Below are 27,258 nucleotides of genomic sequence, written 5' to 3' on the forward strand. Positions count from 1 at the left end.
ACAGATGGGAAGATGCAGAACGGTGGCTCCAATCCCTCAAGGAGTTGAGAGCAGGCCAGAGGGCTGGCGACACCACGCTCCCCACCTCCACTGCTGGTTGAAGAGCTCTCCTGCTCCCCTGGCCAGCCCGGGTGCCAGCACCAGTCCCGGCCATTGTTCCCAGCTTCCTGGCCAGCAAAGAGTAGGTTGGAACCAGAGCCCCGAGCTCCAGTGGCTGGAGGTGGAGACCTGTGAGGTTCAGAGCCTAGGACGGTCCTGCCCAACTGCCTATCCCCTGCCTGGCCCACCTGGCCCGCCCCCACAATTCCAGGCGTCTCTCATCACAAACTATCTGACTTTGGGAAGCCTCTGGACTTCTCAAGGGTCAACACAAAGCAGATCCTCAGGTCTGCCCGGCCCGTCTCATGGAGATGTTATGAGGCTCCAACCAACTGGTAGATAGGAAAGTGACGGTGGGTTGGCGGGGTGGCGGGGAAAGGTAAAGAGAACCCTGACACTCGGATGGGAGAGCGAGGCTGGCTCCCTTCTGCCTCAGACCTCCCAGTCCTCTGCTTTCCTGAGTGACTGCTACATGTCCAATACTCCACATGGGTCATTTCATGGGACCCTCATCCTAAGCCCAGAAGAGAGTGTTACTGGCTCCATTTCACAGATGAGGAATAAGGCCCATAAAGATTCAAAGACCTTCCCAAACCTTTGGTGCTTATGAGTGGCAGAGGCAGGACTCCAGTCGGGCTTGACTGTGGTGCTCTTAACCACAAGAGCACAGCAGGGCCACAACGGTTCATGGGCACAGGCTCCACTCCTGGACAGCAGGGTCCCCTCCCACTGCCCCGCTGAGGGGCTGAGCACAGAGCCGGCCACACAAAGTCAGTAAGATGGTGGGCTCCCTGGGAAAGTTGTCTCTGATGATCCAGCCTGCCCTGGCAATGACTTTGAGGACCCAAGAGAATGTACACCCACCCAAGCCACGCAGGGGGAATTATTAACTCCAAAGTGTGAAATTTATGTTAGTGTTTCTTTTTGGCTGAGCCTCGAAGCAAGCAGGATCCTCGACCAGGGATCAAACCCACGACCCATGCTGCCAGTGTAAGTGCAACAAACTACTGGACTACCAGGGAAGTCCCTATGTTAGCCTCTCCCTCTCAGTCCTCTGGCTCTCATCCAGATGTCACCCCTCACCCTAAGGGACCACCCTGTCCCTATGCTGTCAGTGGTTGAGGCAGAGAGAATGATAAGCCTCTGACTTTGGGAAGACTAGAGAAGATAGTGTCTGGGACTTCCCTGGTGGTCCAGTGGCTAAGACTCTGCACTCCCAGTGCAGGGGGTCCAGGGTTCAATCCCTGGCTGGGGAACTACATGCCACATGCCATGACTAAGATCCAGCAAAGTCAAATAAAACAAATAAATGTATTTTTTAAGAAAGAAGAAGACAGTGCTAGTTTGTACCCCTAGCCATAATGTTGGACATTCGCCCATGAAAATTCCATGCTCTAAGGATGGAGTTATGGAGCACAGGAAACCGGGGTTCCTGGTAGGTAGGTGGGAGTGGTTATCTGTGCGTGGTCAGGTACAGTGAAAGGCCGCTGCTTAAGCCAGTTTATGCTGTTTCTGACACAAACCAAGAGACCAGAATGAGGCAGGTGGAGACCAGACTGGAGGTCCGGAGAGGCAGGGAGGGGAAAGGGGGCCACAGGTCGATCCCATCACCTTCCCAGATTCAGGTCTCTTAGGAGCCTCAGAGATCGGAGTCAACACCTCCACTTCAGGTGGAACTGAGGTCCTGAGAGGAGCAGAGCCTGCCTGGGACCACCTGCAATCAGAGCTCTAAGACCTGAACCCACAGGCCAGGGCTCCATTTACTGCCCTGGTTTTGGCCCAAGTTGGAGCCCAGAGGCTGAGGGCCAGGTGGGAGCCCCACTGCTTTGTGAGAGATGGAGTGGGAAAAGAAGAAAGAAAAAGTCATTGCAGTCTATGTTAGATCTGCCAGGGCTCCTCCTGCCCCTGGCACACACTGACCATCGTCTGTCCAGGAAGGGCGACCTGAAGCTATAAAGCACCAAACACATGCCAGTGCTTTCTAGGAGTTTCTGCAAGGTGGGTGGGCTTTGCCTAAGGTCATTCAGCTAGAAAGGAAGCCAGAATTCGAGCCTAGCAGACGCACAAGGGACCCTGGGCATCATTGCTGAGAGGCAGATGCCTGCAGGAAGGAACCACCCAACTTCTCAAGGGCAGGTCCCCCATGGCCACACATGGAGAGAAGCATGGTGTCCTGGTCACATCTGGGGTCCTCCAGCCTCTCCACTAAGCCTTCTGCAGCATTTTGAGTCCCCTGCAGCGGGGGCAGCTTCTGGTCCTCTTTCTACCCTCATCTCCATCCCACCTTCAGGGCAGGGATCCCTGCTGACCACACTCCACTAGCTCTCAGACCCCAGGCAGAGGTAGTTGCTTCTCCCCACCTCCACCCTTGCCTGTGAGAAGCAGAAGGAGCCCAAGTTGCAGTTGGCTCCCTGGGGGACACAGGGATGGGGGCAGAAGAGGGGTTCAGATAGGCTGAGATGGAAGTGGCTGGGTTGGACATGCGAAAGGATCACCCTGTGACATGGTGAGTGGAAATGAAGCCAGAACAGGCCATCCTTGGGGGCGGGGCCCACAGGCTGCTCCAGGAAGGTCCTGGTTTTCCACTGGAGCCAAGCAAGCTCTCCTGCTTACCAGGCTCAGGCCCCAGCTTCTGACCATCTATGAGCTGCTGGTCCCTCAGTCCAGCTCCCTCTACCGTGGCTGCAGCAAAACTCCATAGAGGTCAAGAGGTTGCAGCCTGAGGGTTCCAGCATCGTCACAACATCCCCCCTGGGGAAGCTCCATATGCAACTCCACTTAACTCTCACAAGAACCAAACAAGGCAAGTGTTAATCTCCGTATTTTATAGACGAGGCAACTGAGGGCTTGACCGAAGTCACATGACCAGAGTGTTCCAGACTCAGGATTGGAACCCAGCTTTAGATCCCAGTCCCCAGCCTGGCCCCCCTAGCCTGCACACCACCCCCTCTCCACGGCTCAACATCCGTCTGTGGAAGAATGACCAGAAGAAGCTGTGCTTTGGTCTGTGAAGGTCAATGTCTTTACTTCTAAAGCATACATTGGACTCACTATATATTAACATCAAAAAGGGCTATCTAAAATGGAGTCTTTCTTTTTAAAAACTCAAATCCTCACATTTTTAGATAAGATCCAAAATGACATGAAATTAAACTATACAATGTTATGAACAGTATAACAACTGCTTTTAGAAAGCAAAATGAAAGGAAAAAAAAAGAAAATGAGCACTTGGGACTGTTGTCAGCCTGGGTTCCATGTCTTTTGAGGCATTGTGACTAAAGCCAGCACCGAGGGGAAGGACTGCCCCTCTCTGCAGGCACAGGAAGGGAATCCAGTCAGAGGAGGTGGATGTGGGCTTTTCAGACTTCGGAAGGTGACAGTGGGACAAGGCGGGTCTCCCTGCTCCTCTGGGATTTGGGGGTGGGCACTGATTAAAGTCTCCTTTTACCACAAGCTTGGAGGTGGGTAGGGAGAGGGCGGGGGCAGAGCTGGGTTCAGAAGAATCATTTTGACAGTCAACGTCTTCTGGCCTTCTTGAGAAGAGCCCCAGCCATCAAGTGGTAACAGCTGACTCCATCTACCTGCTGGTTTCCTTAACAACACTCTTCCCCTGCCCACTCCCTATCCAGGACACCCAAGGCTCCATGAGCCCTGTGGGTAGCCGGAGACCTAGAGGTACCCTAAAAGGACCCGAGGGAGAACACTCTGGTCTTGGAAATAGCTGGATGTTGTCCAGAGCATCTTGGCAGCACAAGACCCCTGGAGTACAGGCCAGCAGCCAGACTGATGGGGGAGGGGGCCCAGGGGCTGGGAGGGCACTGTGGGGTCAGAGGCATTCCCACCCTCTTTTTACCTCTTCTGCTCCGGGCACCCAGGCATGGTCTTGGCCCTGAGGCAGGGCTGGGGTGAGCTGATTAGGGCCACACCCTTGAGGCTTTGGTTCACACAATTTGATTTGAGTGAGGGAGTGACACTTGTTCCCATCCACTAGGAAGATGAAGGGCTTGGCCCTTCCTCCTCCTGGGCACCAGGGGGTCTAACAGTCCCCTTCTTTCACATCAGCAGTTCTGTCTGGCTGAGGGCACGTTCCCCACCTGCGCTTGGAACTCTGTGGCAAAGGTGGGAGGGGTGCTTCCAAAACGCTGGGATGAGCCCTCCGTGCAAAGGCTGCCTTTCCTCCTTTCCCTGGGGACAGCACTGTTTCTGACTGAGCCTGTTGTGGAAGAACTTCCCTGCCTCCTCCCTTCTGGCTGGGCCAATTGCTCTCCAAGAGACCCGGCCCACAGGTGTGCAGCACTCCTGTGTGTCTCGCCTGTCAGAACCCTGGGGGGCGGGTTGCCCCTGGCTGAAGTTGCTTCCTGGCCCCAGGATTCCCTCCTGGAGTTAGCCTTCCCCCTCAAACAGCAACCTGAAGGGGGCCACCCTGCACCCAGGCCCTCCCATGACCCTTCTCTTTCCTAACCTATCTGTTTTCTCTAGTGAGGCTGAAACGTTTGGGAAGGTTGGGCTAGCACCACCCCCTCCTTGGGGTGGAGAGAGGCCAGTTCGACTTCCAGCCTGGTTCCATTGAGAAAAGGGAGGCTGAGGTCTCTCAAGAGAGCGAATCCTGTAAGGGGAAAGAGGTTTGCAGGATCAAGACCAGCCACAGCCATCTGCCCCCCGCAACCCCACCTCCTCCAGGCCGGTACCAGGGGTGCCTGGCACCTACACCCTCCACCTGCCCGGGTGCCCTTTCATCCTCACACCCAGGGCCAGGTCCGGGGATGGGCGCAAGGAGGCCGGGCCGGGCCGGGCCGTGCCGGGGCCGCAGCGGGGACTCAGGGCAGGCAGGCAGCTACCTGGTAGGCGCCCTCGGCCGCAGCGGCTGCGGCGCTGTGCTGCGCGCTGTGCTCCTGCAGCAGGGCCACGTCCAGGAAACGCTCACCGCACCACACACACTTGAACTGCTGCTCACGGGCGTGCACGCCCTGGTGCTTGTTGAGGTGCTCGCGCTGCTTGAAGGCCTTGTCGCAGTTGGGGCACTTGTAGGGCTTCTCGCCCGTGTGCACCCTCCGGTGCCGCTGCAGGTCGGAGGCGTACTTGAAGCGCTTGTCGCAGTCCGGGCACTTGAGCGGCTTCTCTCGGGCCGGGTCGCAGCGGTGCTGCACGAACTCGGAGGACGAGAAGAAGCGGCGCTCACACAGGGTGCAGCGCAGGGGCTTCTCGGCCGCCGAGCAGTGGGCCAGCTGGTGCTTCTGCAGGGCCGAGGCCCGCTTGTAGGCCTTGTGGCACACTGGGCACTTGAAAGGCCGCTCGGCCGCACCCGGCAGGCACTTATGCCGCAGCAGCTCGGCCGACTGGTCGAAGCCCTTCTGGCACACGGGGCACTTGAAGAGGGTCTCGAGGGTGTGCACATGCTGGTGGTAGAGCAGGTGGCTGGGCTGCCCGAAGCCCTTCTCACACAGGCCGCACTTGAAGGGCTCCTCGGCCTTGTGCGTGCGCCGGTGCCGCATGAGCGCGTACTGCTGCTTGAAGCCCATCGGGCACAGGTCGCACTTGAAGGGCCGCTCGGCGCTGTGCGTGCGCTCGTGCTGCCGCAGGTCCGACGGCCGCTTGAAGGCCTTCTGGCACTCACCGCAGCGGAAGGGCCGCTCCCCGCTCGGCGTGCATGGGTGCTGCAGCAGCTCCGACGACTCCTTGAAGTGCAGCTCACACACGTTGCAGCGGAACAGGTGGTGCTCGCCTGAATGCGCGTACATGTGGCGCACCAGGTGCGAGCGGTGCTTGAAGGTCTTCTCGCACACCGCGCACTTGTACGGCCGCTCCGAGCTGTGCGTGCGCTTGTGATGCACCAGGTGCGACGACTGGCTGAAGCTCTTGTCGCACAGCGTGCACTTGTAGGGCTTCTCGCCCGTGTGGATGCGCTCGTGCCGCGAGAGCTCCGACAGGTGCTTGAAGGGCTTCTGGCAGATGGGGCAGCTGTAGGGCTTGTCGGCCGATTCCGCCGGGGCTACGGCAGGCGGAGGCGGGGGTGCCGGGGGCAGGGAGGGGGCGGCGGTGGCCTCGGGCTCGGCCGCCTCGGCGGGCTTGTAGGTCTTCTCGCAGATGGAACATTTCACAAGGCCGCCGGTGCCGCTGTGGGCGCTGTGGTGCTGCGCCAGCGACGTGAGCAGTGAGAAGCCCATCTTGCAGACGCCGCAGACGAAAGGTTTCTGCTCGGCCTGCACGCACTGGTGCTCCAGCAGGTCGGTAGCCTGGTGGAAGATTTTAAGACACTGCGTGCACTGGAATGAGCGATCATGGCCCGCCAGGCACTGGTGCTCATGTGGGCTGGACAGGTGCGCCAGGTCATGACCACACACGCCACACTTGGGGCCCGGCTCCCCCGCGGCCTGCAGGGGCACGTGCTGCGGGGGCTGCAGGCCGGGCTCAGGCTGCAGGAGGATGCCATAGACCGCGCAGCCCAGGGGGTTCTCAGCCGTGCCTGGGGGCAGCGTGTGCTCCGCCAGGGCCGGCGGGGGTTCAGCATGGTGCTGCGGCTGTGGGGGCTGAGGCTGCTGCGGCTGCGTCTGCGGCGGCTGCTGCCAGCTCTCCGACATGCTTGGGAAGATGAAACAGGGTTTGGAGAGTAATGGCTTCAGTTTCCCTGCTTAAGGTGACCCACACCAAAGAGAGAAGCTGCCCAGGATCAGGGATGGACGAGGACCTCGGACAAGGCACGGAGCGGGACTGGTCAGGCGGTCCAAGTCATTCACCAAGACAGACTACAAGGCTGTGCCTACAGGACTGGGGTCTTCGGGCAGGGTGCCAGGAGTGGCAGGGAGGCTCTGCAGAGAAGAAAGAAATTGTGAGCTTGAGGCAGGGACACACAGCTGTTCCCGGGGCCTCTCCCTGATCTGCCTGCACTCGCCACATTGACATTAAACACATCAGGGAAGTGAAGGGGGCTCTGGGCTGGGAGATCTTCACTTTCTGGCAGCGCAACTCCTTCAGTAAAGGGGATGGTGGCTGTCTCCAGGCCCACCCATCCTCAGTTCCCCATCCCTTGGCCAGGCATCCCAGTCTCCCAGCTTACTGCCAACCCATTTCCATTAGCTGTCTCACAAGTGACAGTCTGGGGTGATCTGCCCACAATACAAAGAAGTCACAAGTTCTGTTCATGCTCCCAGGAAAGAAGGAGGGAAAGACTGACCGGTGAGGGCCTTGGTGCACAAAACAAGAATTTTAAAAACATAACCTTTTTTTGTGTGTGTGCAAAACACTTCTTATTTGGAAGCCTAATACAGAAGACAGATAAAAGCATAGAGGCTCCGGTTGAGGCCTCCCTGTAGACCTGCCAGCTCCTCTCCTGTCGCTGCCCTGAATTTCGACCCAGGACACAACTGCTCATAAGAACAGACTGTAGAGCTAAAGGGCCAGACCTCCCAGATCTGAAGGCCCCTCAGTCAACCGATATTTAAAACACCTGCATGGAATGGAGGCCCATCTCAGAAAACTTCTCCTGTGAGGGGCTGGCCCATACCTCTCTCAATTGTCCCCAGGTCCTCCCCCTTGACTGTGTGCCTATTCTCTCTTCATTCAATAAGGGGGATGGTTTTGCAGGGACCTGAGCCAATGCCCGATAAGGATGAGATCCACAGACCCACACAGCCTTGATGGCTACTCCGCAGAAGTTCCCCAGGCTAGTCATCTCCCAGAGCACCAAAAAAAAAAAAAGCCTTAAATCCTCTTAATATGATAGTGTCAAGGCCTGCAGGAAATGTAAGCAATTTTGAGTTTGCCTCTGCAATGTGGGATGTAGCATGCTAACCATCCCTGTCACCTTTCCGGAGACAACCCTGTTTCCTTGCTCCAAGTCTGTAACACTGGATAATCCATGGAAGGTAAAGACCACCCAGCCCAGGCAAATCTCTAACTCACCACTTTGTGGCAGCATAAGGTAATGACAGCGAGAGGGAGGAACTTTTAGAATCAGATGCAACCCGCTTTCAGGTTCCCAGCTCCTCCGCTTCTAACATTGAAAAGTTTCTAAGTTTTCTCCCGATGAAAAGAGAAGGAAGGGGATGCCTTCACAAGCCAGCCGGGCTTCTAACTGTTCTGCTAAAGAAACGTAAGAGTCAGGCTAAAAACTGTCAGCCTCAGCATCTTTCCGGGAAGGGAAGAAGTGAAGAAGCCGCTGCTCCGAGTGGAGGCAGCAGGTTGCATGAGCCAGCAGGTACCGAAGCCTCCCCAGGAAAGAGGGAAGCAGGACTACTCTGAGCCAGGTCTAGGTCAGACTGCGCCAACCCAACTGTTTTTTGTTTTTGTTTTTTTTTCTCCTGGCATGAATGGCTGCCAGACCCAGGGTCCCCAGCCCCGGGCCCCCAGGTCCGCTGACCATTCCGGCCCCCCCTCCAGGAAGGTGCGGTCAGGAGGCCTCTGATCACCCAGCAAAGAGGATGAGAGACTAGGGTTAGGGAGGCAAGGGGAGGCCCCCACCTGCGCCCCACCCCAGCCCTTCCTCTTCCTTGGGAAACCAACCGAATGAAAGCCGATCACCTCCCCGCCGGCACTGCCCGCCGGCCCAGCTGGGCTGCCTCCTGTCAGCCCTCGCCGGGAAATGGCCAGGACGCTGCGGCCCCGGCGCCGGACCTGCGGGCGAGTGGGCCCGAGAAAGGGCCCAGGGCTGCAGGCCGGGCCCGGGAGGTAGCTGCGTGTCGAGGTCGGCCTGGGCCGCCCAAGAGCTCAGGAGGCCGCCGGGTCGGGCCGGAGGTGGGGTTGGGGCGGGTACTGCCGGACCAGCTGGGGAAGGGGTGCGGCGGGCGCGGGAGTGGCCCCCAGACGCGGCCCCGGGCGCCCCGCCGCTCACCTGCTCCGGGCCGCCCGCGGGGTCAGGCGCGGGGCGAGTGGCGACTGGCTGCTCTCTCAGCCGCCCCTTTATTCCGACTCCATCCGCGGCAGCGCGGCCTACGCGCGCTGCCAATCCCCGGCCTCGCGTAGCGGCGGCTGCCGGCCCGGGGGCGGGGAACGGGCTAGCGGCGGCCGGAATCGAGGAAGCGACGTGCGCGGCCGGGATAGCGGGGCCGGGGCGGAGGAGCGCTGGGAGGGCGGGCGGACGGAACGATGGCCTTGCAGAGACCGGCGGACAGGCGGGCGGCGCGGGGGCCAGGGAGGCGGGGCTGGGGGAGGAGCGGCAGCCCGGGCGGCGGCGGCTGCGGGAGGAGCGGGCGGCACGGAGCGAGGCCGCCCCCTGCCGGGGACCCCGCGGCCGGGCCGGGTCGGACAGCCGGACGCGCTGGGTGGCTCTCCGGTCGCTCGGCCGGCACGTCTCAGCTGACCCAGGAAGGGCGCTCTGCTTCCGACCACCCCACTCGGCCTTAGGGGAGCGAGTTCCCAGGGCCCGGCCCTCGGCCCGACCCCTGAGCCTGAGAGGAGAGCCCTCCTAGACCCTCTGATCTTCTGAAACGGACCCGCCTCTGATTCTTCAGCTCGCTCTTAGGGAAGGGGGCCCCCCGGAGCTCGGACTTTGGGCGGGGCTTGGGGAAGGGGCCCCGGGACCTCTGACCCCAGTCCGGACGGCTAGGGCAAGGATCTCCGCTGGGTCTAGTGCTCTGACCTCTGACCCAGAGACCATCGGCTGCCGGGAGGTCCCGAGTTGCTGCAGACTGAGCAGCGGACAGAGAGAGAGGTCAGGACCCAGAGCGATCTCTGAAATGGGCACACGGAGGATGGCCGTGCCAGGAGGCTCCAAGGGAGCGGTCAAAGCGAGGCGAGCGGGCACGCAGCGTGGTCTGGGTGGGTACAATCTTTGCTCCTGTCCTGCCGGGCCCCGCCCCCGCACCCCGCCCCGAGGCGGTGCTAACTTGTGCCCCGCCCCCGGGAGAGCACTTCCGGCACAGAGGAATTCCGGGTGGGGTGAGATTGCCTGCCGGCTGTCTGTGCGGTCTTGAAGGTGGGTGCGGGGGTGCCTCATGAGTGCGGCGCCCCTCGTGGGCTACAGCAGCAGCGGCTCCGAAGATGAGGCCGAGGCCGGGGCCCGGGTTCGGCCGGGGGCTGAAGGCCGCAGTCGGTGAGGAGCGAGGAAGTCTTTCTGGGGAAGGGTGATTGGAGAGGGTCCGGGGCTGCTCGCGAGGGAAAGAAAAGGGGCACGGGGTGGGGGGAAGGAGGACCAGACAGAGCCTCGGTGTGCCCCCACCTGGCTGGGTCAAGGTTAGGAGGCAGGAAACGGGGTGGGTTTGGGTCCAGCCTCGGGCGCCGGCCCACTCTGTCTCCTGGTACGCACCACTGTACCACCATAGGTCTGTTTCCTCATTTGGAAAGTGTTTCTTTAATCTAATAAATATTCATGAAGTACTCGCTCTGCGCCAGGCTGGGAACTGGGGACTCAGCAGTGAGCAAAGTAGGAAGTCTCCTACTTTGTGGAGGAGCTTCGGTTGTTAATTGCCAGGCCTGGTACCTGCTGAGTGCTTTTCAAGCAGCACTTTCGTTCATCCCACTTTATGGATGAGGAAACGGGAGGTCCACAGAGAGCATATTACTTGCCTAAGACCACAGAGCTAGGAAGCGTCACTCTGGCTCAGGCCTGTCCAGTTCAGTTCAGTTTACTTGCTCAGTCGTGTCCGACTCTTTGCAACCCCATGAATCTCAGCACGCCAGGCCTCCCTATCCATCACCAACTCTCAGGATTTACCCAAACTCATATCTGTTGAGTCGGTGATGCCATCCAGCCATCTCATCCTCTGTCGTCCCCTTCTCCTCCTGCCCCCCTCCTGCCTCCACATATCGCCACCTGCTCTTTTGTTTCCGATGGGGACCAGGTTCCTAGAAAGTCTGCTTCCAGGAGTTGTTCACTGAGTCGTGTCCCATGCTTTACAATCCCATGGACTGCAGCACCCCAGGCTTCCCTGTCCTTCACTATCTCCCCAAGCTCGCTCAAACTCATGTCCATTGAGTCGGTGATGCCATCCAACCAACTCATCCTCTGTCATCCCCTTCTCCTCCCACCCTCAATCTTTCCCAGCATCAGGGTCTTTTTCAATGAATCAGCTCTTCACATCAGGTGGCCATAGTATTGGAACTTTAGCTTCAGCATTAGTCCTTCCAATGAATATTCAGGGTTGATTTCCTTTAGGATTGGCTGGTTTTATGTCCTTGCAGTCCAGGAGACTTTCAGGAGTCTTCTCCAGCACCACAGTTTGAAAGCATCAATTCTTCGGCACTCAGCCTTCTTTAACGTCCAACTCTCACATCTGTACATGACTACTGGAAAAATCTGGGAGACACCAATGAAAGAGTGTTGGGGAAAGAGCTTTGTGGTTATCTAATGGCACTTGGTGAGAAAAATCATGCAGAGTCACCCTGTACAAGGGGTTACAACTTTCCTCATGTGTACAGACAGAGAAAGTAGGAAGCTAACTGGGCTTATTTTCTTCTTTCCTCTTGCAGGGGCCAGAGCCCCCTTCCCGGCCAGAGGTTGCCAGTACCCGACAGTGTGCTGCACATGTTCCCCAGCACTGAGGAGGGGCCTGTGGATGATAGTGCAAAACACGGGGGCCGGGTGCGCACCTTTCCCCATGAGCGTGGCAACTGGGCCACCCATGTCTACATACCTTGTAAGTAATGCCTGAGAGACATGTGGCTGACACTGACAAGGTGCCTCTTATGGGAGGAAGCTGGCCCCAACCAGGAGGAAGCCAGAAACCTCAAGTTCTGACACTGGTAGTGAGAAAGAGATCAACTCAGCAGAGAGAGGGCAAGCTCTGGCTTCAAGTCCCACCCCACCCTAACCCTGATGAGTGAGTGGCAGGCAGAAAAAGCCCAGGCTTCAGAATCTGACCTCACTCCACTACCCATTACTCTGGGTGCCCTTAGTTAAGTTGCTAGACTTCTCAGATGCTTATTTCCCCAGCTTTTTTCAGTGTTGTGCCAATATATATATTTTATTTGTTAGAAAAGATGAGGGCATGCAGTTCTTCCTGAGCTTTCTCCATATGACACTACATGTTGGACAGCCTTCCTCTCATTACAGAAGGCAAGCTCATGATTATGGCTCCACAGTAACCCATCCTTGTGGAGAAGGCAATGGCACCCCACTCCAGTACTCTTGCCTGGCAAATCCCATGGACGGAGGAGCCTGGTAGGCTGCAGTCCACGGGGTTGCTAAGAGTCGGACAGGCCTGAGCGACTTCACTTTCACTTTTCACTTTCATGCATTGGAAAGGGAAATGGCAACCCACTCCAGTGTTCTTGCCTGGAGAGTCCCAGGGACAGGGGAGCCTGGTGGGCTGACGTCTATGGGGTCGTACAGAGTCGGACACGACTGAAGTGACTTAGCAGGTAGCAGTGGTCTTGAAAGTGGGGTATGTGCCCTGAGGGAGAGATCAAGGTGACCTCTTAGAAAGAAAAGCATTAAGACTTTTTAATGTATTTCTCTTTATCTCATCTTTTTAAGTTTCTACTCTACAGAGTGTACATTTTATAACATAATTTTGCAGTGGAGCGCATGTTTGTAATTTATTAATAAATGTACATTGACTGTAGGTATGTGTGCAAGCTCATTTGACTAATGGCATGTGTGATCACAGTAGTTTGGATATCCCTGCTTTAGATGTGGACTTTGAGGACCCCTGCTTTCTCTGTCACATATTTCTCTTTTTACTCGAATTCTTTTCAAAAAGCATATGTATATATATGTATCAGTTCAGTTGCTCAGTCATGTCCACCACTTTGCATCCCCATGGACTGCAGCACACCAGGCCTCCCTGTCCATCGCCAGCTCCTAGAGCTTACTCCATTGAGTCAATGATGCCATCCAACCATCTCATCTTCTTTTGTCCCTTTCTCCTCCTGCCTTCAATCTCTGCCAGCATCAGGGTCTTTTCAAATGAGTCAGTTCTTTGCAACAGGTAGCCAAAGTATTGGAGTTTCAGTTTCCGCATCAGTCCTTCCAATGAATATTCAGGGTTGATTTCCTTTAGGATGAACTGGTTGGATGTCCTTGCAGTCCAGGAGACTCTCAAGAGTCTTCTCCAACACCACAGTTCAAAAGCATCAGTTATTCGGCACTCAGCTTTCTTTATAGTCCAAGTCTCACATCCATACATGACTACTGGAAAAACCATAGCTTTGACTAGACGGACCTTTGTTGGCAAAGTAATGTTCCTGCTTTTTAATATGCTGTCTAGGTGGTCGTAACTTTTCTTCCAAGGAACAAGCTATATGTGTATTCTATAACCATAAACACATATTAAAATATGATTAGAATACATAGACATTGGCTGAGCTTCCCAGGTGGCTCAGTGGTAAAGAATCCACCTGCCAGTGCATGAGACGCAGGTTGGATCCCTGGGTCAGGAAGATCCCCTGGAGAAGGAAATGGCAACCTGCTCCAGTAGTCTTGCCTGGAAAATTCCACAGACAGAGGAGCCTGGCAGGCTACAGTCCATGGAGTTGAAAAGAGTCGGATGCGACTTAGCGACTAAACAACAACAAGATGCTGGCTGCTCTCAGAGTAACTTTCTCCTAAAACCTAGAGTAACAAAAGCCTTTCTCTGCTCCTGGCCATCATGTGGCCATCCTGCTAAGAGAATGGCCCACCCACTCCACTCTTCCCCTCCAGACGAAGCCCGGGAGGAGTTCCTGGACCTGCTTGACGCACTGCTGTGCCACGCGCAGACATACGTCCCCCGGCTGGTGAGGATGGAAGCCTTCCACCTCAGCCTGTCCCAGAGCGTGGTTCTGCGCCACCACTGGATCCTCCCCTTCGTGCAGGCTCTGAAAGACCGAGTGGCCTCCTTCCACAGGTGAGTGTCCCATGCTTCTGTCTGCCTCTCCTCTCCTTCCCCTCCAAGTTCCCATGGGGATGGACCTGTGGGATGGTGTTACCCCAGCAAGCAGGCCAGACCTAAAGGCTAGCACACTGAGTATCTCCTAGTGCTGTGCCCTGTACATGTCATCCTGTGTGACTTTGATGTATGAAACAGAACCCGTAAGATGTATATAGATAAGAAGAGATTTATTACAGGTGTTGGCTTATGCAGTTATGGAGGCCAAGAAGCCCACTATCTGCCATCTACAAGGAGAGAACCAGAAGAGCTGGTTGTGTAATTCAGTTTGATTTCAAAGTCCTAAAATAACAGGGGACTGGTGATGTAAGTCCTGATATGAGCCTGAAAGCCTGAAAACCAGGAGTGCTGATGTCAGAGGGTAGGAGAAAATGGATGTCTCAACTCATGCAGGGAAGGGGAGTTTGTCCTTCCTCGGCCTTTCTGTTCCGTTCAGGCCCTCAGCACCTTGGATAACACCCACCCGTTGAGGAAGGCCGTTTGCTTTACCCAGTTCATCAGTTCAAATGTTAATCTTTCCAGAAACACCCTCACAGACAAACCCCAAGATAATGGCTTACCAGCTCTCTGGGCATCCCTTAGATCAGTCAGGTTAACACATAAAATTAACCATCACCAGTCTATCCCTTCTTGACTTGACACTTACATGCATCTTCTTAAACCACACTTAATCTCTAAATTAACACTACAACAAGGCCATAACTCTGCCTAACGTAATACAACGTCCATTGTGCTCCTGAAAATGCACTAATCCCTTTCCCAGAAGCGGGGGTAAGGTTCTTGAGCAATGTTTTTGCTCTTCTAATCACCCCTAACTTGAATGCGTGCATGCGTGCTCAGTCATGTCCAACTCTTTGTAACCCTGTGGACTATAGCCTGCCAGGCTCCTCTCTACATGGCATTTCCCGGGCAAGAATACTGGAATGGGTTGCCATTTCCTCCTCCAGGGGATCTTCCCAACCCAGGGATCAAACCCATGTCTCCTGCATTGGCAGGTGGATTATTTTACCCCTGAGCCACCTAGGAAGCCCATAACTTGAATACCAATTAGCAACACTTAAATGCTAAAATAAAGTCATTCCATCTTATGTGATAAGGGAGTAAGAGAAGAAAACAAAGATATTTGCTTAATATATGTATAGGCAAATCTTGTTTTTTATGTTTCACCGATACAGCATTTTTTAATAAACTGAAGGTTTGTGGCAACCCTGCATTGAGCAAGTCTGCCAGCATCATGTTCCAGCATTTGCTCTTGTGTTTGTCATATTTCGGTAATTCTTGCAATATTTCAAACTTTCTCATTATCCTTATATTTGTCATAGTGATATTTGACATTATTATTGTAATTGTTTTGGGGTGCCAGGAGCCACACCCATATAAGAGGGCAGACAATTGATAAATGTGAATGTTCTGACCGCTCCACCGACCAGCCATTCCTCCACATCTCTCTCCCTCCCCTTAGGCCTCCCTATTCCCTGAGATACAACAGTATTGAAATTAATAACCCTACACTAGCCTCTTAAGTGTTCAAGTGAAAGGAAGGGTCACACGTCTCTCACTTCAAATCAAAAGCCAAAAATGATTAAGTGAGGAAGGCATGTCAAAAGTGGAAGGAAACTGGAAGCTAGGCCTCTTGTCCCTGTTAGCCAAGTTGTGACTGAAAAGGGAAAGTTCTTGAAGGAAATCAGAAGTACTCCTCCAGCGAATGCAGGAATGGTAAAGCAAAAGAGCCTGGAGAAAGTTTTAGTGGTCTGGACAGATGATGAAGCCAGTCACAGCATTCCCTTCAGCCAAAGCCTGATTCAGAGCAAGGCCCTAACTCTTCAATTCTGTGAAGGCTGAGAGGGGAGGAATCTGCAGAAAAGTCTGAAGCTGGCAGAGGTTGGTTCATGAAGTTTAATGTAAGAAGCCGCCTCCATAACATGAAAGTGTGAGAAGAAGCTGCAAGTACTGATGTAGATGCTGCCGCAAATTACCCAGAAGATCTAGCTAAGATCATTAATGAAGGTGGCCACACCAAGCAACAGATTTTTCAGTGTAGCTGAAACAGCCTTCTATTGGAAGAAGATGCCAGCTAGGATTTTCATAGCCTGAAAGGGGGTGTCAAGGGCTTAGCTTCACAGCTTCATAGAACAGGCTAATTCTCTCGTTAGGGGCTAATACAGCTGTTGATTTTAAGTTTAACCCAATGCTCATTTGCTATTTCAAAAATCCTAGGGCCCTTAAGAATTATGCTAAATCTACTCTGCTGATGCTCTATTAATGTAACAACAAAGCCTGGATGACAGCACATCTGTTGACAGCTTGGTTTACTGAATATTTCAAGCCCATTGTTGAGACAACCAGCTCAGAAGAAAGATTCCTATCAAAATATTACTGCTCAGTAACAATGCACCAGGAGACCCAAGAGCTCTGATGGAGATGGACAGATGAGGTCAGTGTCGTTTCTCTGTTGCTAACACAACATCCATTCTGCAGTCCATGGATCAAGGGCTAAATTTCAACCCTCAAGTCTTATTTAAGAAATATGTTTCATTTAGGTTATAGCTGCCAAAGGTAATAATTCCGCTGATGGATCTGGGCAAAGTCAATTGAAAACCTCTGGAAAGGATTCACCATTCTAAATGCCATTAAGAACATTTGTGATTCATAGGAAAAGGTCAAAATACCAACATACACGGGAGTGTGGAAGAAGTTGATTCCAGTCCTCATGGGTGACTTTGAAGAGGGCAAGACTTCAGTGGAGGAAGTAACTGCAGATGTGATGGAAGAAGCAAGACAGCTAGAATTAGAAGTGGAGCCTCACGATGGGAGTGAGTTGCTGCCATCTCATGATAAAACTTTAATGGCTGAGGAGCTTCTTACGGCTGAGCAGAGAACGTGGCTTCTTGAGACGGAATCTACTCCTGGTGAAGATGCTATGAAGATGGTTGAAATGACAACCAAGGATTTAGAATATTACATAAACTTAGTTGATAAAGCAGTGGCAGGGTTTGAGAGGATTGATTCCAATTTTGAAAGAAGCTCTCCTGTGGATAAAGTGCCACTAAACAGCATTGCAATGCATGCTACAGAATAATTGTTCATGGAAGGAAAAGAAGGTTGATGGTGCAAACTTCATCGTTTGCCTTATTGTCTTATTCTAAGAAATTGCCTTCACCACCCCAGTCTTCAGCAACCACCACCTTGACCAGTCAGCAGCCATGTACACTGAGCCAGGACCCTCCACTAGCAAAGAGATTATGACTCACTGAATGCGCAAATGATGGTTAGCAGGTTTTAGTAATAAAGTATTTAAAAAATAAAGTATGTAGATTGTTTCTTTAGACATAATGCCTTTGCATGCTTAGTTGACTGCAGTGTAGTATAGACATAACTCTTATATGCACTGAAAAGCCAAAAAATTGTGACTCACTTTATTGCTGCTACTGCTAAGTTGCTTCAGTCGTGACCGACTCTGTGCGACCCCATAGACAGCAGCCCACTAGGCTCCTCTGTCCCTGGGATTCTCCAGGCAAGAGTACTGGAGTGGGTTGCCATTTCCTTCTCCAATGTGTGAAAGTGAAGTTGCTAAGTCGTGCCAGGCTCTTAACGACCCCATGGACTGCAGCCTACCAGGCTCCTCCCTCCATGGGATTTTCCAGGCAAGAGTACTGGAGTGGGTGCCATCGCCTTCTCCATACTTTATTGCAGTATTCACTTTATTGCCGTGTTCTAGATCCAAACTCACAGTGTCCCCGACGTGTCCGGTATTTATACTCACAGATGTATTCATAAAATAAGGAAATTCTCATGATAATTACAGTCCTCATTTCTGTAACTGGTCACGTGGTCACAGCTGATATTTACAGCTACCTTCCACTTCCTAGCTCTCTATTCCCTTTGCCTTTGGCAAGCACCTCAGGTGGTTATGGTTCTTTACCTGGGGTGGTGACCCAAACCTTTATTCCTGAAGGATCAGGGCCATTACTAGTCCTGCCTGGGTTGGTTGGTGTACTTTTCCGCTGGCCTGAGTCAGTGGGCATGGTTAATACTAAAAGATCTAACAGCAGGTCTTCTGTATCCCAGGCACCCTCTGCCTTATCTCCATCATGGAGTTCTAGTCCAGTTTCCCCTTGGTAGTCAGGATCAAGGACCCCAGCCAACACTGGAACTCTTTGTTGATTCAAAGGTACAGGAGCCCAAAGTGGCAAGTCTTTTTTTTTTTTTAATATTATTTATTTGGCTGTACCGTGTCTTAGTTGCAGCATGTAGGATTAGTTCCCCAACCAGGGATCAAACCCTGGCTCCCTGCATTGGGAGTGTGAAGTCTTAGCCACTGGACCACCAAGGTGGCAAGTCTCAACTTCCAGTTCAATGAAAGCACTATGTCTCCTATGGGAAGTATTCCTCCCTCTGGAACTAAGACCTCTGGCCTACCAGAGCATGAAGTTGTGGGAACAGAAAGTAAACATTTTACTAATAGATCACTCATATTAGCGGTTCCACTCCCATTTCCACCCCTTGATTCCTGGCCCTGTGAATCCTGGCTATGGGAGAATCAGCACCATATATGTCTGTTGATTCAGAGCAGATACAGATAGCGTGGGTTCTGTTATAGAATAAAGTACATGAAAAGTGTTAATCACTCAGTTGTGGTCGACTCTTTTCAACCCCATGGATTGTAGCCTGCTAGGCTCCTCTGTCCACGGAATTTTCCAACAAGAATATCAGAGTGGGTTACCATTCCTTTCTCCAGGGGATCTTCCCAACCCAGGAGTCAAAGCTGGGTCTCCCGAGTTGCAGGTGGATTCTTTACCATCTAAGCAACCAGGGAAGCCCAAGAATACTGGAGTGGGTAACCTATCTCTTCTCCAGGGGATCGTCCCAACCCAGGAATCTAACCCAGGTTTCCCGAATTACAGGCAGCTTCTTTACCATCTGAGCTACGTGGGAAGCCCCCTGTTGTTGCTTAGCCGGGGTCAGAATTGTCTTTTTTTTTAACCTACAAGGAAAAAATTGGCCCTTAAGTCATCTATTAACACCAACCTGATGATGTCTTTCTCAGTTCCCATCAGTAAAGCTGAAATAGTCTCAAATTGCTTATCAAAATCAACTGTTCTTAATAAAGTAAAATTTTTACTAGCATCTGAATGAAGCTATGGGTTACCTGGACTCAGCGATTATTTAAGCTCTTGTATTCTAGGGTTGAGTTTACCACCTGTATAACAGGGCAACAATACTACACGTGAAGTGAGTTAACTATAGTTTCAAAGTGATGTTTCTTTAATATAAACTGTTTTCTCTAAAAATATTTTCCTTATCATTTTTCCTGAAATGTGGTTCTTCTGAATTTCAGATTCTGCTTTACCACCGACCAGGTAAAGATTTACACCAATCAAGAGAAAACCAGGTGGGTCTCCCTGCTCTGCCCCCAGTTGTTCCCAGAAGAGGATTCTTTGCAGTAAAGACTTGAGGAGGCCTTGTCTGTCTCATTTTTTGGTTTGTTTGTGTTTTAACCAGCTCTATGACTACCAAGGCAGTTGTCCCCAAATCTGAACCTTTCATTAAGAAAAATAACTCCGGGAGCATAAGAGGAGGAGCAGAGGTAGAGAATAACATCTTGGTTTAGTGGGGAAAGCCTGAGACAAAAAAACCCTGGGTGCCTGCCCAGCTGTCTCCAATTTAACGTTGAGCTCATACCTTCAACCTCTGTGACCTGCCATTTCCAAGCTGTCACAGGCATGCCCTGACACATCTATCAGTGGGCAGTTGTGAGGCTCAAATGAACTGAACGAGTTTTATAAAAGCATTCAAGGATGAGATGAACAAAAGAAATTGTTATTAACAAGGCTTCAAAGCAAACGTCCTTGTCAGATCCACTCACTGAGTTGCCTTCTGCTCTCAGCACCTCTGAGAGGACAGCTCATTCCTTCATTCTGCAAAATTGGTTCAGCACGTCCTGGTGCCAGAGACTTGCTGTACACTGCAGGTCAGCAATGAAAAGGTCAGCACAGTCCTTGCTCTTTGGGGTCTCACGTTCTGCAGGGGGAGATAAACAAGGAAATGAGACTCTTAGAAACTACTGTGATATGAGTCTGGATCATGCAGCCAAGGACGCCCCTAGGGAGCTGGCATTTGCCAGTGACCTAAGGATGAAAAGTAATGAGCCTTGGGAAACGCTACTGAGAGAGCCTCCAAGCAGAGGACACAGCCGAGGAGGTGGTCTAAGGAGGAAGGAGCCTGGCTTGTTTGAGGAGGCCAATGAAGCGGAACCCAGGGAGCAAGTGGGAGAGTGGGAGGAGATGAGTCAGTCTGGGTTAGCTCCTACCGGGCCTTCAAGGTCAGGGTCAGGAGTTTTCAGGGTCACGGAAGCCACTGGAGGGATCTGCACAGAGACGTGATCCAACTACGTTTGTAACTGCCGGTCTGGCCCAATCGTGTCTGTGGCTCCCACATGGAGACAAGATGTAAAGGAGGTTGGATGCAGGGAGAGAGAGAGGAGACAGGTGTCACCATCCAGGTGAGGCGCCGAGGGTGTCCTGACTCAGGGTGATGGCAGTGCAAGGGCCAAGAAGCAGACGTATTCCTGATACGCTGCAGAGAGAATCAACCAGAATCATCAGTGAGTCGGATCTATGCACAGTAAGGGGAAGAACCAAAGTAGATGCCTGGACTTGGGGTTTGAACAGCTGGGTAAATAAATGGTCCCACTTCCCGAGTTTGGAAACACCTGTGGGAGGAAAATCGGTTTTGCTTTGTTCCCAGTAAACGTTGCCACTGATGATATCCCCGGGTACCCATGGGTGGAAGAGGTACATACACAGTCAAGCAGACAGGAGAGGTGCCAGCCAGAGATGGAAATGTGGGAGCCATCGGGCTGTGTGATACTGAAACCAGGGCTGGGGTGGGGGCCAGGGCACACAGAGCACATCAAAGGCCTGAGGGCTGGGCTCTGCAACCCTTGACCATTTAGAGGCTGGAAAGAACAGAGGGCAGCAGAGGAGACTGAACCGGAGGCCAGAGGCAGGGTCACACCAGGACTGTGTAGTGGGTGGTCTCTTGGAGCCAAGAGGAAAAAAATGGGTTTCAGGGAGAGAGGAACCAGCTGTGTCAGACCCTGCTGAGAGGCCAAGGTGAGGCCGGAGAAGTGTCCATCAAGTGCAGTAACCCGGAGGTGGGCGGCAGCTTTGATGCGAGCTGGCTGAAGATGGCGGGGCGGGAGAGACAGCAGAGGGAGACAGAGCATCTGAACATCAAGTCTAACTGAGGATGGAATGAAGACTGGCTGAGAACTCGGGTTCAAAGGAGGGGTTTTAAGGATGAGAGAGTCCAGTGGCTAAGACACTGAAGTTCCACTGCAGGAGGCACGGGTTTGATCTCCAGTGGGGGGAACTAAGATCCCACATGCTGTGCTGCGGGGCCAAAAATAAATAAGAGAATAAAGATGAGAGTGTGCTACTGGGAGGGAGTCAGTGCCAGAGAGGGAAGCCCTGGAGAAGGACCCACCTGGGAGCGATGATGGTGAGCCTGGCTACAGAAGCATTGGGTCCGTAGACTTGGCAGCGGCAGATGATGATGGTCCTTCAGGGGATCTTAGACCCTAGGGAAAGAGGGGAGGTGTGTGGTTAGAGCTAGGGGAGGATGGGAGAGCCAGCTGGGAGAGCAGGGTAGTGAACTGAGTTCATGACCCAGACCTCCCGGCTTCCTTCTGTCGCATCCTCTGCCCTCCTCACGGCTGGTTTACATTCTCAGCGGCCGTGTCTCACACCGGTGTTGTCTCCACTGCTGTCTCCCCCCAGGACCTTTGTTGGGCTCGAGGTCACCTCAGGGCACGCCCACTTCCTGGACCTGGTTGCAGAGGTAGACAGGGTCATGGAGGAGTTTGACCTCAGCACTTTCTACCAGGTAATCAACGGGCGTCATTTTTCCTCTCCACCAACCCATCTCTAATGGCAATAAATCCAGCTTAAAGAAACCCTTGCAGAGCCCTCCAGAACTTTCCCAGGGGAAGCGTCCATTCGCCTGGCCCTCAGATGACCCACACCCCTGGGGAGTTGAGGGTCTGATGTTGGGTCAGATATTGCCCTGCCAAAGTCCAGCATTTCTTACAAATCTTCTGTTATCTCTTCAGTATGCTCGACGAGATCTGTGCCTTTGATTCTGATGTATCCATGCTTATCTTTATATTTTTTAAGAAGTAGCTTTCCCTAGTATTTTTTAGTCACATCGACACTCCAGATAGAGTCAAAGCTTCACATCCCTTCCTGTGCCTTACCCCGTGCCCTCCAGGGGAACTTGAACCTACCCAAGTTGAATGTTATGGGTTTAAAGGGCCGGTGGTTTTGCTTGATATATTCTTTTAAAGTCATGCTGTGATATAGAAGTATGAATTTGAATGGAGATAATTTACAGTTTAATCATAATTTTAGATATTTCAGGTTTTGTTCACCTTAAAAAGTATGTCATCTATTGAAATGTTTCACATCAGAAAACATTAAATCTGGGACATGGGTTCTCTTCCATGTCCCAGATGTAAGGACTCAATGTTATGACATGTAAAGGAGAGCCTCTGAGAACAGGACTGTCTTAGCTCAGGCTGCCATAGCCAGATACCAGAGACTGGATGACTTAAACAATAGAACTTTATTTTCTCGCAATTCTGGAGCCTAGAAGCCTGAAACCAAGGTGCCATCATGGTCAGTTTCTGGTGAGGCCTCTTTTCTTGGCTTATCGATGGCCATCTTCCCATCATGTCCTCATTCGATGGAAAGAGAGAGGGAGGAGCCATCTGCCGCCTCTTATGTGGGCACTAACCCCCTCACGAGGGCTCCACCTTCATGACCTCAGCTAAACCCAGTTATCTCCCAAGGGCCCCTTCTCCAAATACCATCACCTTGGGGATTAAGACTTTAATATATGAATTGGGATGGGGGGGAGGGGAACACACAATTCAGTCCATAGCAAGGACTAGCCCAGGGCTATTGTATCTATCCGTGGAGGCACCTGGGATCAACACCAAGGATCTAGTCTCCGTGGATCAGGTCAGGGATCCAGTAGGGATACTGGGACAACTCTCGTCGCGGAGCTCTTGTGACATCTGCCACGGCATCCAGGTGACCACCTGCCTCCCTGCTGTTCCTCTGCAGGACCCCTCCTTCCACATCAGCCTGGCCTGGTGTGTGGGTGACGCGCGTCTCCAGATGGAAGGGCCGTGCCTGCAGGAACTACAGGTGAATTCCTGGCACGAGAGCCGGGCAGGTGCTGAACTCCGGAAGTAAAGCTGTGGAAGGTGGGGGATGGGAAGGGGGCTGACAAACCCTGAGGATTAGGCCCACAAACTGGAATCCCTGGGAGATAACTGGCCTGGCCAGAGAGACCCACACCTCCTGCTGCTCCTCTCAGCGCAGTCTCAGACCAGCGGCAGGGCACCACCTGGGAGCTTATTAGCGACACCCACTCTCTTGCCCCAACCCAGACCTAAGGAGTCAGAAGTTAACAAGATGTCTGGGGATTGTGTGCACGTTAAAACTGGAGACGCCCTGCCGGAGAACACTGATCTCAGAGGACGCTGCCAACTTCCCTTCAAGTCCACAGCCCCTCACCCAGAGGTCAAAGGCTCGGGTGCTCACAGGGGCCCGGCAGGGGCTGGAAATGAGTGAAATGTGCCAGGTGTCCAGAACGTCCATCCTCACAGCCTTTCTCATCTTGTGATAAGTAGGGGGTAACTTTCACTTTCCCGTCAGTGCCCTCAGAGGAGCTGATACCTCTCGGAAAGGAGACGGTGGGGAGTTGCTGTGTAGGAATGTGGACCTTGTGTTACAAGCACTTGTTTTTCAAGAAAAGCCAGAAACCTAGATTTTTTTTTTTTTTTATGTGTAATCACCCTATTTTCAAATGTTGGCCACCAGTATGTATTTTTTAAGAAAATATTGTTTGAGCCAAAGGAAACACATGCAGGCAGGAGACAGCCCCTGGACCATTATCAGGTAGCCACGTCTGTTCTTGGCCTGATCACGCTGGAGGCGGCAAGGAGCTCTGGGCTCCGGCTCCAGCAGACCCAGGTCCCAAGCCTGGTTTTATTGGATTCTATGATCCAGGACTCTGAGCATCCATTTCCTCGTCTGCCAAGGTGGGATGATAGTACTGACCTCACAGAATAGCAGAGCTGATTAGACAAGGTAGCCTAACCTGTGAAGGATTTCGGTAGGCTGGCTTTGTTCGCAGTGCCGTCTGGGTCCCTGATTCCTCTTAACGCAACTGTCCTCTCCTGGCTCCTGCTTTTAAGGGAATCGTGGATGAGTTTGAAGACTCCGAGATGCTGCTGCGTGCATACGCTGAGCAGATTCGCTGCAAGTCTGGGAACAAATTCTTCTCGATGCCTTTGAAGTGAGCACCAGAGGCCCTCATTGTCTTGGGCCCCTCTGCAGCCAGACAGAGATGGAAGAACCCACTCAGATCGCTGGGGATGCTGCCAGCCCTCCACTGGGGGGCCTGGCCGGAGGAGGCACAGCTGCTCTGGGTGCTCTCTGGGAGCTGGTTCTCTTGGCCCCTTTGAGTTGCAGGTCAGGTACCACTGCATTGTAGTCTTTCCCAGAAATCACCAGTAGAGGGCAGCCTGGGCTTCCTAGTTCTAGGTCTGTGGTGGTTATGCAAAAAAGCAAAACAAAACAAAAAATGGGGGTCACCTGGTGAGCCCACCCGTACTCAGCCAGTACCCCCATGGTAGTCCCGCCAACAAATGGCCCCTCCCCCACACCCCCTTGGGCTGTCTGCATTTGGATGCCATTGGCCCCCAGACAAGGGCTTTTTGAAGCCATCATGCCCTGTCTCATCTCTGCTCAGGCCTGACAAAGGGTGCTTCCACGGGCCTGTCATGCTCCCTCCTTGAAGCGGTGTCGCTTTTATTTATTTATTTTTAGTCTCACCCCCTCCTATGCCAGTGGAGGCCATCTCAGGGCCAAGGCCCAGGGTGCTAATTTGCGGTTTAGCATCAGTTTTCTCCATTCCTTCCTCCCACTCACCCCCAGCCAGGTGCCTGGGAGACTTGAGCAGATGTTTCATCTTGGCCTGACTGGTGGCTTTAAGCCAGGCCTCCAACGCTCTGACCTCTGGCTTCCCATCAGCTTCCCAAAGAAACCAAGAGGCGCCTTCCTGAGGCAGAGCTCTCTTTCTGCCGCCTCCGGCTGCCTGCTGCGGCCTGCGGGCGTTCCGGGGGCACTCAGAGGAAGGGCCAGGGCTTGCACAGGGGTTTTTGTTTTCCTTGAGCCCTCAGCAGAGCCAAGGGCCAGTCCTCTCTCCAGCGGCCACCTGGATTTCTAGTGATGGCGGAAGAGACACTTTTATGTTTTAGTTTTAAATTATGTTCAGCAAATAAAACTTAGGATTTTTATTTTGGACTCTGTTTTGGACTGCTTCTGTTCAACCAGGTGCAAAGATGACTTTCCTCTGCCCCCATCTTCTCTAGCCTGCTTCATGGTGGGAATGCACTCTTGGGAGTCTCCCTTATGACCTCTTAAGGTGGCCATGAGAAGCCTTGACGATGCATCAGTACAGGGTGCGGGCACCTGGCCTGCCAGGACTGCTCGCCAGAGCGGGGTACCTGGACCAAGATATAAGCACAGACATCTAGACACGAACCTGCTGTGACACTTCCGGAGTCCTTTCTAGAACCCTCTCATCTCTTCCTCCCAGGAACCCCCTGGAGAGTAAACCAGGTAGGAGTGATTATTCTGCTTTTCCAGAAAAGCAGGTTCCATGAATTGTCACATGAGAAGTCAGACAAGGCCCTAACCTTAGTGCTGTCCTTTGCAGCCTGCCAGGCCTGCTCTCCCTGCTCCAGCCCAGACCACCCCCTCTCCCCTGGGAAGGATGTGGGGAGAAGGGGGCCTGTGGCTCTGGTTCCCACTCTCCTTCCTACACCTCTGAACCTCCCTCCTGGCCTCTTCGTGAGGCCAGCTCCCAATCACCACCCTGGAGAGACCCAGGAAATCACATTCTGTGCCTTCTTCCCCAAGCCCTCTGCATGGAGCTGCTGATTCAACCAGGATTGGCCAGTCAGGTCTGCTGGCTTTTGAGGTCACACGGGCTGGAGAGGGAGATGCAGGCCAGCCTTCCTGGCAATTCTGCTGTGCAGCCAGCGCTTACTGACACCTGCTCTGTGCCAGCCCCTGACCTGGGCAGCTAAATGAATCAGCCTCCTCCAACCCACTGGATGCTAATGAGGGGGTGGGGCTGACACGGTGCAGAGAATACCCATTCCCATCTGGGAGATGCAAGCAAAACCACCCAATTTCCTGCAGGTTCCAATTTCAGGATAGTGACCAGCATCTCACAAGGCAGGTATTGAGGGCGTGGACCACCTGATCCTCATCAGGGCCCTGGAGCCTCCATCTCAGGCACTCCTTCTTCCTGGGAGGGCCCCCCTCAGCCCCCACCCTCACCCCCCATGTCATGTAGCATCACCATTAACAAACCCAGGGGGACTGATTGACCGACCGGCCCCCTGGGGGAGGATGTGGTGCAAGGATGGAATTAGAGTGCGGCATCTTTGAGAGATGGGCCAAGATCAATAACTGGCTCTTCCAGGGAGAATGGAGGTGGTGATGGAGGAAGCAGGAGATTCACCGAGGGGGGAGGGGTGGCGGGCAGCAGGGCTTGGCGGGCTCCCAGACGCTGAGCGCGCCGCTGGAGAGGCTGCGATCGGGCGCCGCGCTGACAGTGCAGAAGCAGCTGGGGCTCTTCCATAAGAGGAGATGTGTTCAGGAGACAGGAGGCGAGACCAGAGCCAGCTGGGGTCCACCCCTCAGCAGGCCGGCTCGGAATAAAGACACGCTCTCAAGGGGGGGTTTATCACACCAGGGAGGGTGCAAAATCAACACATCTGTCCTTAGATGTTCCCCACAGGGCAGGGAAATCATCATCTCCCGGCCTGTTTGGCCCCCTTCCACCTGGCACTCTCCGGTCTCTCCACACGCCTCTCCAGACCACCCCAGCTTTGTTTCCAAGGAAGAGGGAAATTACCCCAGCTTGTTTGTTTATTCCCAGTCTCGGTACCAGGAGCCCCAAGGGGCCTGCAGCAGGGCGGCCTTGGGTTGGGGGTGGGGGGCTCCGGGTCTGCCTCCAACCCACCCTGCCTTTCCTTTACTGAAGGAGGGGTCTTGGCCTCTACCTGAGCCAGAACCTGCCTTTTACAAATAAGGAGGTTGACCCCAAAAGGGGAGATCACCTGCTCAAGATGGCCCAGTAAATAAATAAAAAGTTTTAAGAAGGTTACCCAGTAAGTAAATTTGTGCTGGGCCGGAACCCCTGGCCTGGCTTTGGATCCAGAGCTATTTGTATAACCTCTCACACTCCAGCAGGGTCTCAGAATGAAACT

At 53.3% G+C, this 27,258-nt stretch overlaps 2 protein-coding genes across 9 annotated transcripts; one reads left to right on the top strand and one right to left on the bottom strand.

Annotated features, from left to right (window-relative positions):
* Window positions 1–2,904: 2,904 nt before the first annotated feature.
* On the bottom strand, window positions 2,905–9,203 carry ZNF319 (zinc finger protein 319). 4 transcript variants are annotated; one of them, XM_019979699.2, is made up of 3 exons: window positions 8,927–9,203; window positions 4,938–6,905; window positions 2,905–4,705 (listed from the first exon to the last, which is right to left on the bottom strand). In XM_019979699.2, the coding sequence occupies exons 2-3, from the start codon at window positions 6,675–6,677 to the stop codon at window positions 4,691–4,693; spliced, it is 1,755 nt and encodes a 584-aa protein (XP_019835258.2). In that variant the 5' UTR covers window positions 6,678–6,905; window positions 8,927–9,203; the 3' UTR covers window positions 2,905–4,690. The 4 variants fall into 4 exon arrangements, with proteins under 4 accessions (XP_019835258.2, XP_019835256.2, XP_019835254.2 ...); XM_019979697.2 differs by adding an exon at window positions 7,999–8,175 and having other exon boundaries at window positions 2,905–6,905; XM_019979695.2 differs by having other exon boundaries at window positions 2,905–6,905.
* A 514-nt stretch (window positions 9,204–9,717) lies between these two features.
* USB1 (U6 snRNA biogenesis phosphodiesterase 1) lies at window positions 9,718–25,279 on the top strand. 5 transcript variants are annotated; one of them, XR_011561493.1, is made up of 8 exons: window positions 9,923–10,126; window positions 11,503–11,669; window positions 13,676–13,859; window positions 19,240–19,293; window positions 21,683–21,788; window positions 23,030–23,113; window positions 23,359–23,552; window positions 24,169–25,279. XR_011561493.1 is itself a non-coding variant. In XM_019979702.2 (7 exons), the coding sequence occupies exons 2-7, from the start codon at window positions 11,558–11,560 to the stop codon at window positions 24,271–24,273; spliced, it is 645 nt and encodes a 214-aa protein (XP_019835261.1). In that variant the 5' UTR covers window positions 9,718–9,852; window positions 11,503–11,557; the 3' UTR covers window positions 24,274–25,279. The 5 variants fall into 5 exon arrangements, 4 of the variants coding, with proteins under 4 accessions (XP_019835261.1, XP_070626763.1, XP_019835259.1 ...); XM_019979702.2 differs by lacking the exons at window positions 9,923–10,126; window positions 23,359–23,552 and adding an exon at window positions 9,718–9,852; XM_070770662.1 differs by having other exon boundaries at window positions 23,359–25,279.
* Window positions 25,280–27,258: the final 1,979 nt, after the last annotated feature.

Source organism: Bos indicus, chromosome 18 (assembly GCF_029378745.1).
Source record: "Bos indicus isolate NIAB-ARS_2022 breed Sahiwal x Tharparkar chromosome 18, NIAB-ARS_B.indTharparkar_mat_pri_1.0, whole genome shotgun sequence".
In the NCBI taxonomy this organism is placed as follows: domain Eukaryota; kingdom Metazoa; phylum Chordata; class Mammalia; order Artiodactyla; family Bovidae; genus Bos; species Bos indicus.

Excerpts from the sequence above, each read along its gene's own strand:
- USB1 (XM_019979700.2), top strand. The coding sequence starts at position 10,029 with ATGAGTGCGGCGCCCCTCGTGGGCTACAGCAGCAGCGGCTCCGAAGAT. Across the intron at positions 11,670-13,675 it reads CACCCATGTCTACATACCTT|ACGAAGCCCGGGAGGAGTTC; the intron begins GTAAGTAATGCC and ends CTTCCCCTCCAG. Across the intron at positions 23,114-24,168 it reads CGTGCCTGCAGGAACTACAG|GGAATCGTGGATGAGTTTGA; the intron begins GTGAATTCCTGG and ends CCTGCTTTTAAG.
- ZNF319 (XM_019979695.2), bottom strand. The coding sequence starts at position 6,677 with ATGTCGGAGAGCTGGCAGCAGCCGCCGCAGACGCAGCCGCAGCAGCCT.